Source organism: Pelobates fuscus, chromosome 1 (assembly GCF_036172605.1).
Source record: "Pelobates fuscus isolate aPelFus1 chromosome 1, aPelFus1.pri, whole genome shotgun sequence".
In the NCBI taxonomy this organism is placed as follows: domain Eukaryota; kingdom Metazoa; phylum Chordata; class Amphibia; order Anura; family Pelobatidae; genus Pelobates; species Pelobates fuscus.
This window is the reverse complement of record NC_086317.1, coordinates 298,932,986-298,945,218: the sequence shown is the minus strand read 5'-3', so window position 1 is coordinate 298,945,218 and position 12,233 is coordinate 298,932,986. Positions and strand designations below refer to the sequence as shown.

The 12,233-nt window shown below is 39.0% G+C and overlaps 1 protein-coding gene across 1 annotated transcript in view; it reads right to left on the bottom strand.

Annotated features, from left to right (window-relative positions):
- The window catches only part of DMD (dystrophin), a 2,317,639-nt gene that overhangs the window by 1,376,358 nt on the left and 929,048 nt on the right, over positions 1-12,233 (bottom strand). The window contains exon 21 of the mRNA XM_063457949.1: positions 6,676-6,856. Within this exon, the coding sequence (XP_063314019.1) occupies positions 6,676-6,856 (181 nt within the window). The remainder of the gene's footprint in view (positions 1-6,675; positions 6,857-12,233) is intronic.

Genomic DNA, 12,233 nt, shown 5'->3' with positions numbered 1-12,233 from the left:
AAGCGCAAGTAACATTTTCTTTTCTTTGGTTTTTACTATATATTGGGGCTGATGTGTGTTGTAGTCCTTGCTGCTTAAGCGCAGGACTTCTCTTTTTGTATTTGTATTTACTTTGTATCACACAGCCTGGTTACAATGCTGCTACCCATCCCATGTGTTCCCTATTAAGGGTTAATAAGTAAAGGGGTGTATATAAAAAATGCCCCTTTCTGTCTCATTAGAGATATCTTTGCCAGAAGCTCAAGGAAGCAGGCTGAAGGGTCAGTGTTAGGACCCGCTTAGGGGGGGTCTGCCTTGACGTTGGCAGGCGGGCATCCCTCCAATGGCCATTGGAGCAACTAAATGACCTCCATTTGTCTAAATATACATAGGGATTAAGGAAAAAGCGCAAGTAACATTTTCTTTTCTTTGGTTTTTACTATATATTGGGGCTGATGTGTGTTGTAGTCCTTGCTGCTTAAGCGCAGGACTTCTCTTTTTGTATTTGTATTTACTTTGTATCACACAGCCTGGTTACAATGCTGCTACCCATCCCATGTGTTCCCTATTAAGGGTTAATAAGTAAAGGGGTGTATATAAAAAATGCCCCTTTCTGTCTCATTAGAGATATCTTTGCCAGAAGCTCAAGGAAGCAGGCTGAAGGGTCAGTGTTAGGACCCGCTTAGGGGGGGTCTGCCTTGACGTTGGCAGGCGGGCATCCCTCCAATGGCCATTGGAGCAACTAAATGACCTCCATTTGTCTAAATATACATAGGGATTAAGGAAAAAGCGCAAGTAACATTTTCTTTTCTTTGGTTTTTACTATATATTGGGGCTGATGTGTGTTGTAGTCCTTGCTGCTTAAGCGCAGGACTTCTCTTTTTGTATTTGTATTTACTTTGTATCACACAGCCTGGTTACAATGCTGCTACCCATCCCATGTGTTCCCTATTAAGGGTTAATAAGTAAAGGGGTGTATATAAAAAATGCCCCTTTCTGTCTCATTAGAGATATCTTTGCCAGAAGCTCAAGGAAGCAGGCTGAAGGGTCAGTGTTAGGACCCGCTTAGGGGGGGTCTGCCTTGACGTTGGCAGGCGGGCATCCCTCCAATGGCCATTGGAGCAACTAAATGACCTCCATTTGTCTAAATATACATAGGGATTAAGGAAAAAGCGCAAGTAACATTTTCTTTTCTTTGGTTTTTACTATATATTGGGGCTGATGTGTGTTGTAGTCCTTGCTGCTTAAGCGCAGGACTTCTCTTTTTGTATTTGTATTTACTTTGTATCACACAGCCTGGTTACAATGCTGCTACCCATCCCATGTGTTCCCTATTAAGGGTTAATAAGTAAAGGGGTGTATATAAAAAATGCCCCTTTCTGTCTCATTAGAGATATCTTTGCCAGAAGCTCAAGGAAGCAGGCTGAAGGGTCAGTGTTAGGACCCGCTTAGGGGGGGTCTGCCTTGACGTTGGCAGGCGGGCATCCCTCCAATGGCCATTGGAGCAACTAAATGACCTCCATTTGTCTAAATATACATAGGGATTAAGGAAAAAGCGCAAGTAACATTTTCTTTTCTTTGGTTTTTACTATATATTGGGGCTGATGTGTGTTGTAGTCCTTGCTGCTTAAGCGCAGGACTTCTCTTTTTGTATTTGTATTTACTTTGTATCACACAGCCTGGTTACAATGCTGCTACCCATCCCATGTGTTCCCTATTAAGGGTTAATAAGTAAAGGGGTGTATATAAAAAATGCCCCTTTCTGTCTCATTAGAGATATCTTTGCCAGAAGCTCAAGGAAGCAGGCTGAAGGGTCAGTGTTAGGACCCGCTTAGGGGGGGTCTGCCTTGACGTTGGCAGGCGGGCATCCCTCCAATGGCCATTGGAGCAACTAAATGACCTCCATTTGTCTAAATATACATAGGGATTAAGGAAAAAGCGCAAGTAACATTTTCTTTTCTTTGGTTTTTACTATATATTGGGGCTGATGTGTGTTGTAGTCCTTGCTGCTTAAGCGCAGGACTTCTCTTTTTGTATTTGTATTTACTTTGTATCACACAGCCTGGTTACAATGCTGCTACCCATCCCATGTGTTCCCTATTAAGGGTTAATAAGTAAAGGGGTGTATATAAAAAATGCCCCTTTCTGTCTCATTAGAGATATCTTTGCCAGAAGCTCAAGGAAGCAGGCTGAAGGGTCAGTGTTAGGACCCGCTTAGGGGGGGTCTGCCTTGACGTTGGCAGGCGGGCATCCCTCCAATGGCCATTGGAGCAACTAAATGACCTCCATTTGTCTAAATATACATAGGGATTAAGGAAAAAGCGCAAGTAACATTTTCTTTTCTTTGGTTTTTACTATATATTGGGGCTGATGTGTGTTGTAGTCCTTGCTGCTTAAGCGCAGGACTTCTCTTTTTGTATTTGTATTTACTTTGTATCACACAGCCTGGTTACAATGCTGCTACCCATCCCATGTGTTCCCTATTAAGGGTTAATAAGTAAAGGGGTGTATATAAAAAATGCCCCTTTCTGTCTCATTAGAGATATCTTTGCCAGAAGCTCAAGGAAGCAGGCTGAAGGGTCAGTGTTAGGACCCGCTTAGGGGGGGTCTGCCTTGACGTTGGCAGGCGGGCATCCCTCCAATGGCCATTGGAGCAACTAAATGACCTCCATTTGTCTAAATATACATAGGGATTAAGGAAAAAGCGCAAGTAACATTTTCTTTTCTTTGGTTTTTATCATATGTAAATAACTATTGTATTTTAAATTTAGCTTCATAAGCAGTTATTTGATTTGATCACATGTCTCAACAAGAAAAGGATACTTAGCAAGAAATGTATTAATATTATTAATAAAATATCTTCTTTCTTCAATGTTGCACTATCCACGGTCAGCACTATCCTTTTCTCTTCTCTTGATGTGCTTGACACTCTTTGGACCTTTAGGTGCTCATCCAAGTCACATTTTAATTAGGCGACCAAATAATGAAAATGCTTTCTCTCTCTATGCTGATTGCATGTTAAATAAAAATAAAGAATTCCTGCTCTTTTGGCCTAGATTACAACATTTACAACAGGATATTTGGATAAATGGACAATTAAACGAGGCCCCTGTATTTACTCTCTGTAGCTTATAGAGGAAGTCAGGAAAACATAACAAGTTACAATTTGAAGCAGACAGCTGGAAATTCTAAATGGACAATTGTAGCACCATAAGCACTTCTGAATATTGTAGTGGTCATTTTACTAAGTGCAGTTTTGGGAAGTTTGACAAACAAGGAGTTTTCCTTGCACCCAAAGCCTGGGTAGAGTTAGTTTCCTTACGCAGAAATGCCATGGTTATGACATTATTTTAAGAAAATCTGTATTTTCCATAATAAAGCACAAAATCTGAATAATTTCTATTACAATTTCATAAAATGTTAAAATGTCAGAACCTATTTTTGTAGAATCTCATAGCCAGCTTAGGCTGATTTATAACAAAATTTATATTTTGTTTTCATTAGAAAAAATTGGATTATTCCCTAGTGTGATTTTCGGATATAACATCATAGCCTACACTGAGAAACTTAAACTGAAAAGAAATCATGAAGAGCAGCATTCTACTTTAGAGTTCCTCATGTATGGTATAACAGTATAAGAACTGGTATAACAGTAATTTGGAAATTTGCAAAACTTCCACCAGCTTTAAATATTTCAACATATATACCTGAAAGTGTAACTGTATTAAAGTAACACTGCAAGCACCATTGCCACGATAGCCCACTGCAGTGGTTGTGGTGCAAGAACTGCCCTCATGCTGTTCCATGGTAAGTGGTCAAACCATTTTAGTATGGTTTGACAACTTGCCTGGGTGCCATGGGATACCTGCAACCACAGGTTGGTGTTAACTTACATGAGAATATGCAAAGCTGAGCTGGACCATACTCACTGACTTAAAACAATTAGCAGACTGCTCACAGTCAATGAGTGTGGTCCTGCAGTGACCAAGTTTTACTATATAGCAACATCTGGCTTCTCCTGCAGGACAAGACCATTTCTGGCACAGGCACTTGGGGATCCATTTAAGTTATACCTGAAGGCACTTCTGACAACAAAACCACTGCAACATTTTTAAACCTTTCCTCTAACTTTTCCACAAGGTACAGTCTTTAGTCTACTACTGTTCTCGATTTAAACTGCCTCCCTTGGTAATCTCATTAGCTCCTTTGGCTTCCAATATATTTTCTATGGGGATGAAATGCAAATCTATATGTCTTCTACTGATCTCTCGCCGCTCTTCTTTACTCGTATCTCTGACTGCCTGTCTGTATTTCAAACTGGATGGCTGCTCACTTCCTTAAACTCAACTTGTCCAAAACAGAATTTCTGGTCTTTCCTCCCTCAAGTGTTACTACTCACGTTTCTATCTCCCTCCACATTAACGGCACTACCATCAGCTCCGCCTCGCAGGCTCGCTACATAGGTGTTCTCATTAACTCCAACCTTTCCCTCACAACTCATGTCCAGTTGATTGACAAATGCCGCCGTTACCATCTCAAAAACATAGTGCCTCTACTTAACGCCTGGATGCAGCTATTTTTCTGGTCCATGCTGCTGTCCCCTCTAGCCTTGACTACTGCAATCTGATTCTCACTGGTCTTATGTGCTCCCAACTTGCCCCGTTACAGTCTATAATGAAGGCGGTATGAGGCTCATCTAAGGGTGTAGTGTGTGTGTGTGTGTGTGTGTTAGGGGGGCAGTGTGTAGGTGAAGGGTGCAGTATGTGCGTGAGAGGTGCAGTGCATGTGTGAGGAGTGCAGTGCATGTGTGAGGGGGCATTCTATGTATGTGTGGGGGGGCAGTATGTGTGTGTGTGAGGGGGTAGTCTGTGTATGTGTGAGGGGGCAGTGTGTATGTGTGTGGGGTGCAGAGTGTATAAGGGGAGCATAGGGCCTATACTGTGTGTAGGTGGGTGAGATGTAAAAATCTATCTTAATCTCTCCCCCTCCCTTCTTCTTACCTTTCAACAGGAAGGGGGCACATAATGCTGCCAGCCCTGGTGGTCATGTGGTGCCAGGTGCACTTTAGCCTGCAGCTCCTACGGTTGCAGGCTGACTCTCCTGTCCTCATGAGTGCGCAGCACTGTATCAGAGTGTTGCCATGGTAATGCACGGCAATCATGCTCCTACCCTGCCGGCAATGGTCCACGGCCATCGAGGCCCATTAGGCGTTTTCTGCAAAACCCACCACCGCCCAACTGAAATCCCAAACCACCCACTAGTGGGCGGTAGGAACCAGGTTGAATACCTCAGACATAGAGCATTAAACTAGTCTATAAATACATAATTATCTGTAACTTTTGTGTTAAAAAGCAGAGCTATAATCTTGATAACCCAAACTGATTATATATAGAAGAAACCACCAGACATCCAAGTGATTTAAAAATGTTCAAATAGTTATAACAAGATGCTAGATGAAAAAGCAATAAATATAGAAATATATTGTTTTGCATAAGACACAATAGCTACAGAAACATATAGATTGCCATTAGTTCACAAAAAATATACTTGTGTTTCTTAGCATTTGATTTAGGATTCAAAGTTGGCTCATCATGTCAATGGTTACAGAAAATGAATGTATTCTCCATCAAAAGAAAATAAATAAAAAACAAAAGCAGTATTTCATTTAAACCAGATCTAACAGAAAATGATGGAGCATATTATTTGTGTCTTGGTATAAAATTCTACTTTATTATCTAAACTGGGAAGATATTTGAGATGAGGAAAATTATAGTGAAAATGAATGTATGGTTTTTTTTTTATGCAAGCTGTCTTCTTCTGTGGATCCTGCTGATTAAATAATTACCTGATCTGTGCCTATCTTTAGAAAATGACAGACGTTGCTTATAGTTACATTAATTTCTTGCAAATCAATGATACAAAATCATAAGGTTAAAATATTCAGTATCGTGAGGCAAGTTTATGCCACAGTTAAAACGTACTGTAGCATGCAGGAAGTTAAAACATGACAATTAGAACATTATTATACGTAAGCATGTAATAAACAGAAGTGGGCTAGAGCATATTAACAAAGTTGTTTATCCTCAAAATTATTTTCTCAACACCCTGTCAGGTACCACTATAAAGCATTATTTTGCATTTCATATTAAACACACCACAAACTTTCATTCCACATGCCCTATTATGACTCAGGGTACAATGTCTGCTCTTTTTTTTTTTTTACTACTCGTGTTTTCTAATAGTGACTGCTGATATGATTGCCTATTCTGTGACATGTTGTATACTTGACTATGCGTTTCACTCTCATGTGAAATGGGAAAAATAAGGAATTTTAAAAATAACTATTTACGGTGAACACAAATATGAAGAAGGTGTTAATTAAAAAAAATGGAATTGAAAGAAAGATGGGAAACTGAAGATGAAGCATTGCATACTGCTGGCTGTAAAGTGCAGGAGTACAAATTATGGGGAGCGAGGTCAAAGGAATGAAGATCTTTATTGTAATAGGGTAAAAACATTATTCTTTCTTTATTATTTAAAAACTGAATTTTTAATAACAGAAATGGTATATTAAGTCAATTCATGATAAGTCACAGGAAAACACGTATTATATTCACTTCACAATGCCATAAGGTTCCTTATAGTTCGGCAGTATTCCACAATTATTGCTCCATATGCTTTGCTGATGGCACTTACTGTTCTGAAGCTGTTTTTCTCTAGATTGCAAGTTGGAGAGAACTTGATTATAGTGGTTAAGAAAAGCTGCTACATCTGCGTCCAAAAACATTGGCCTCTGTTCCTTTTCTTTCAGTTGCGCTCCCTGAATTTGCAAGGATCCAATTTCTGGTTTAAGAGCTGACAGACGTGCAGCTTCATCCTGTTTTCCAAAAGACAGAATTAATTAAAGCTCAGCACATTAATCAGGCGACTGTTGAATGTAGGGGTTAAAGCTAGTTGGTAAAATGTGCACTAATTCCTTTTAATATGAATGTGATCTTCGGAAATGCATTACAATTCTAGATAAATGAGATAGCATGTCAATATTGGCATATGTACAACATGCTATGTGTTAGTGTGTGTGTGTGTGTGTGTGTGCGTGAGTGTGTGTGTGTGTCTGTGTGTGTGTCTCTCTCTCTCTCTCTATATATATATATATATATATATATAGAGAGAGAGAGAGAGAGAGAGAGAGAGAATATATATTATTTCTGGCTTTTTTTGAGGGTGAGTGCTAAGCTTTCTGGAATATATACTGTATATATATTTAACTATATAGAGTAAATATGAGTGGTGGTATTTTCCTCATAGTGAGATGTACCAAGTTGTAGATTATTATCAGAATCTATCAGGGGCACTAAGATGTCCACCTAACATTGTCCCTACCAAACATAAATATGAATGTGTGGTAGAAAATATGCAAGATTTTACATTTGTTGATATAAAATATAACTTATATGATGGTCGCAAGATACAGGAGAAGCAGTGCATTATGTAATGATGGACATGCTATTAATAAGAGGTGTTAAGGCAGCAACATCAGTCACCATATATAATTAGTGTGCTGAAAAGGCACACAACTGTATGCACAGCTTATCCCAGTTTTCTGCATATCAATATGGTCTCTGTTTCCAATCCCTTGTTTCTTGTTACTGGTAAATGTAATTCCCTGCAATGATTTGAATCCTACTCAAGTTTCCAGCAAGTTTAATCTGTATTTTGCATACTCAAGTGTAATGCACACATACTGTAATAACATGTGGCTTTGATAGATTTTTTTTTAGTTTGCCTACATATAGAAGAGTTGGTCACAATTTTACTTTCAGGATCAATATGATACAGAATAATTTTTAAATAACATAGAATCAACATTGCATGCATATATTTAAAGTTATGCTGCAGAAGGTGACTGTATGACATGCTCAAAATATATATTTTTTTCTTTTACATGCATAACCTATTCCGAAAAGGTAGATACGTTCCTAGTTTTTTGGCATATTTTAGCTGAACTAGTCATCCTTTGAATGTAATTCCTGTGATTTAATCTTCTCACTTTTGCAGTTTCTCTGTTCCAATCCTTCTTAAATCTCTTTCTCTTGCAATAGCTCTTTTTATTTCTTCATGATATCATCTCTCAGTACTTTCTTATTGCTTCTATGATTCTCTTCCAAGCTACAAAAAAGCCATGTTTGACAGGCGTGGGCAGCTTTTTACAATTATATCATAACCAGAAAATGTACCATAAATGTTTGTTTTTTAAAGTGCACCTGTTGTATGAAAATGATATGGTTGTCCTTTATAAATATTAAAACCCAATTCTATACACTGAGTTTGAAAGGCTGCTGGTAATTGCATTAATTAAACTATATTGACCAACACATTTAATCTTAACTTAGCTTTTTTTTTTTTTTAAATGTTTCCTTCTCGGGAAGTTACACGCAGTGTTTGTTGTCCATATTTTTGTTCAACAACAAGACCACTTTAAATTTTAAATAAATAAAAAAACAGAAGAACATGATAGATTTCAATATTAAAGTAAACTTCAAGAAGAAGTGCTGTATTCACTTGACCACACTGGTTTAAAGTTAAATTAGCATTATCCTCATGAATTTCTTGAGAACTGTTGATCCAAATCTCTTAAAGATCTAGAGCTTCTGCCAATCATTAAAGGTTAAAATAGTAATATTTGTAATGTTTTTTTTTTCTGTGTTTAAGATGCAGCAAGTCCAGAAATCCATAAACTGGAATTTTGTGTTGTTTTAGGGACTTTGCAATAAAGGTCACAGGTAAACCATGCAGTCATCAATCAAGCCTAGTTCAGTCCCCATGTTTTCAACAAGCATCTATGGATATAATTTTCAAAGCTGTCACTGAGCAATACAGTTGTAGATAAAATATTTTCGCAACTAGCACACTGTGTTCGGGGATATAAAATTCTAGATTTTCTGCCAAAGTTATCTCATCAATAAGTTTTCTTGACTGGATCTGTGCAACTAATCATGAAATTCATGAAATGTGCTATATTTTAAAGTTTATACTATGTTTTAAAACATTCTCTAGATAACACTCACGAATGATAGTTAGAACCATTATGTTGTCGAATTCTAGAAAAATACAACTGTCATGCTGACATGTTTCATTGTCTAACCTCTTAGGTCACATAATTAAATATTGTTATGTGTAGTTAAACTGGCAACACACTCACAGGGAAGTATGATAAAGTGCTAGGTTGTTGTTTATGGTCATAAATAATGCTTCTGTGTTAAAAGTGCAGGCTCTACTGGGACATATTGAAGCTTAATAGTAACACATGAGTATGCACCATGTTTGCAGAAAACAAGACAATGATTCTCTTACTCTTATTCTTTACTGCATAACCCTGTAAAAGTAAGTGTAGATTAAAATGAGGCCAGTACTGCATGGGAGAAAAGGGTAAGTAAAACCACCTATTTAAACCTTAAAGCGGGGGACAAGGCACTTAAATTATAACCAGTGCACCATTGCGTTATAGGGTCCCGTTCATGTCAGAGTTAGATTGCATAGGTGTTTAGTGTTAAAATGTTTAAAGGCTTGAGAGTGTAGTTGTTATGAGGGGTATTAACAATTATGGAGTTTAGCATTAGATCTGGTTTAAATTTAGCATTGGGTTTCAATGGATGTATTTTAAGAATAGTTAAATCTAGGATTGAAGTCAATGATTTTTTTTTTCCAGGTCTATACTTTGAGTGGTTCAATGTGGGGCTAAAATAAAGGGTTTGTTTAATATTTGAATGTAATGGAAAGGGTTAGCGCTTAAAAACAGAACAAAATATGTTTAATATTTGTTTTTTGTCCACTAACCCATCTATGATTGATAAGAAAGATGTAGGAGCTGTTACACAGTGTGCATCATGCAGTTCTGTCCCTGCTCCTCCTACAATACATTTCCTGTGTTAGAGGCTATTAGTGGCAAATAGGAAATTATCTTCCTGTCCAGTCGCACACACAGACAGTGGAGGAGATGGGATAGCACAGAGATTTACATGCTCAATAACTATACCTGCAGCTCTGCTCTCAAGAATATGAGGCTGACTGGAGTACACAGAGGACACTAGCCAAGACTCCTGGTATTTATCTCTCCTCATAAGACCACTTAATATCCAAAAGGCACATTAGAAATGCTGAAAACAATAACTCTCTACACACCTAGTTATTGGCAAGGCATAAGATGACTGGCACATGAAAGTTATGTCTGAAATTTAGGTGCGACTCATGTTCACATTTTGGTAGTGGGTGTCTGAAAGCCTGTTTAACATGCAGAGCACTATTGGGAGCAGAAGGGATGCATCCTGCAGCCTCCTGGCTATCAGTGCCAACCTTCTCCTCTCTGCTAGGACAGAGAAAGAGAGATCTGCATATACTGCCACTCTGCTGCCTTCCCAGGGTATTGATCCCAGCTCCCTGGAGTGTTGCATTATCTCTGATCGCGCGGCCACATCCCTGGTCACTGCTATGACATCTCTAGGTGCCCCCCTGGGTGCTGCAGCCAATTTCCACACTCTGAATGTCGAGGTGACCATTGGAGAGTCTGAGTTACTTTTCATGCCCATGGAGGTTGCCATGTTGTGGACCCACATGTGGAGCCTCGTATTCCCGACCGCCTCGGGGATGCCTCTAAAATGCATGTTTCATCGTCTTTGGTGGACCTCCAACATGGTCACCGCTCTACTCAATTGCTGCACCTAAGAGGTAAGTGCCATGAGGTTCTTGTCGGTGGCTTGCGAGGTCACTCTTACTTCCAGCGCCAGGACTTTCTGGTGGAAAGCACCTACTTCAGTCTGGACCACCCTTAGGTCTTCCTTCCATACCTTCCGGAAGTCCACCAAGAGACGCTTGATGTCTCCTTTTGTTGTGGGTGACTCGTCCTCCTCTGACCCTAACAGTAGGGTAGCTTCTTTGGATCAAGGTGAGGGCAAAGCCTCCCCATCCTCCTGGGAGGCCTCTAACGCCTACGTGTCATACTGGGCCTCAGGTGCTATTTTTGATGGCTGGTGTTGCGCCGGTTTCTCAAAAGTAGGCAGTATAAGTAAGCAGTATATCAGGCATTTTTAAGCAGTAGGGCTTCTCGTGCTGGTGCCCCATTATCTCTGCTTGAGGGGTGTCTCTATTTCTGTCTGGAAATTATTTATTTTCGTGGCTGAAATCTCAGTTTTCCCTGGGCCTTTGCGGAGCTCCTAGGAAAGACGTCTGTTCAGTACAGTTGGCAGCCACGCCCCCCATGGTAGACATATAAAGGCTCACTCCAACTCAAGGCTCTTTTGGTGCAGTGCATGCTGATAATGGACTTAGTTTTGCACAAGTGCAAATATCTCTGTAAATGCTGCACATATAGAATCCTACCACCATGATCACTGATCATAGTGATTGGAATAAAGTGGCTGTCACCTTTAAGTGTCTTTGCATTATTTAGATCCCTTAAGGAGACATCAATGCTTGCAATGTGGAGACCTGAGGGTATGGAAGATGGTAGCTGTACCTCCATGAAGCAGTTTCCATGAGTCCCATTATGTTCTGCCTTCAGCTCCTGGCACTTTATCTCAGGATGAGACTGCAACAGCCTCAACAGACAAAGTCTCACAATCTGCTTTCAAAATTTTGATTAAAAATTGAAAAATGTGCCAATTTTTGTCAAATATTGTAAATCTTGGGTTTTAAAATAAGACAAAGTATTCAATATTTTATGTTTTGACTGCACAGAATTTGAATAAAATTCCAATACAGACAATGTAAGTATTTCATAAAATGTCTATTCTTATGAAATTCTCAACATTTTTAGTGAGGTGACACTCTTAACCTTACCCATAATCAAAGCTATAACCTTGGAGATCATAAACTTGTTTGAGCAGGGCATTCAAATATCTCCTTTCTATAATTGTAAAATGCTGCCGAATATGTTGGTGCTATATAAATGATAACAATAACAATATAGCCATATACGCTGGCAATATTCTCAAGCCTCCCAATGTCATCATAAACCTTTCCTCTACTCCTCTACCACCACTCATAATAATAAAAAAAACAAATGTGGTCAATATCCACATGAGGTATATGCAAAACAATATATATTCAAGATATCATATATATACAGGGAGTGCAGAATTATTAGGCAAATTAGTATTTTGACCACATCATCCTCTTTATGCATGTTGTCTTACTCCAAGCTGTATAGGCTCGAAAGCCTACTACCAATTAAGCATATTAGGTGATGTGCATCTCTG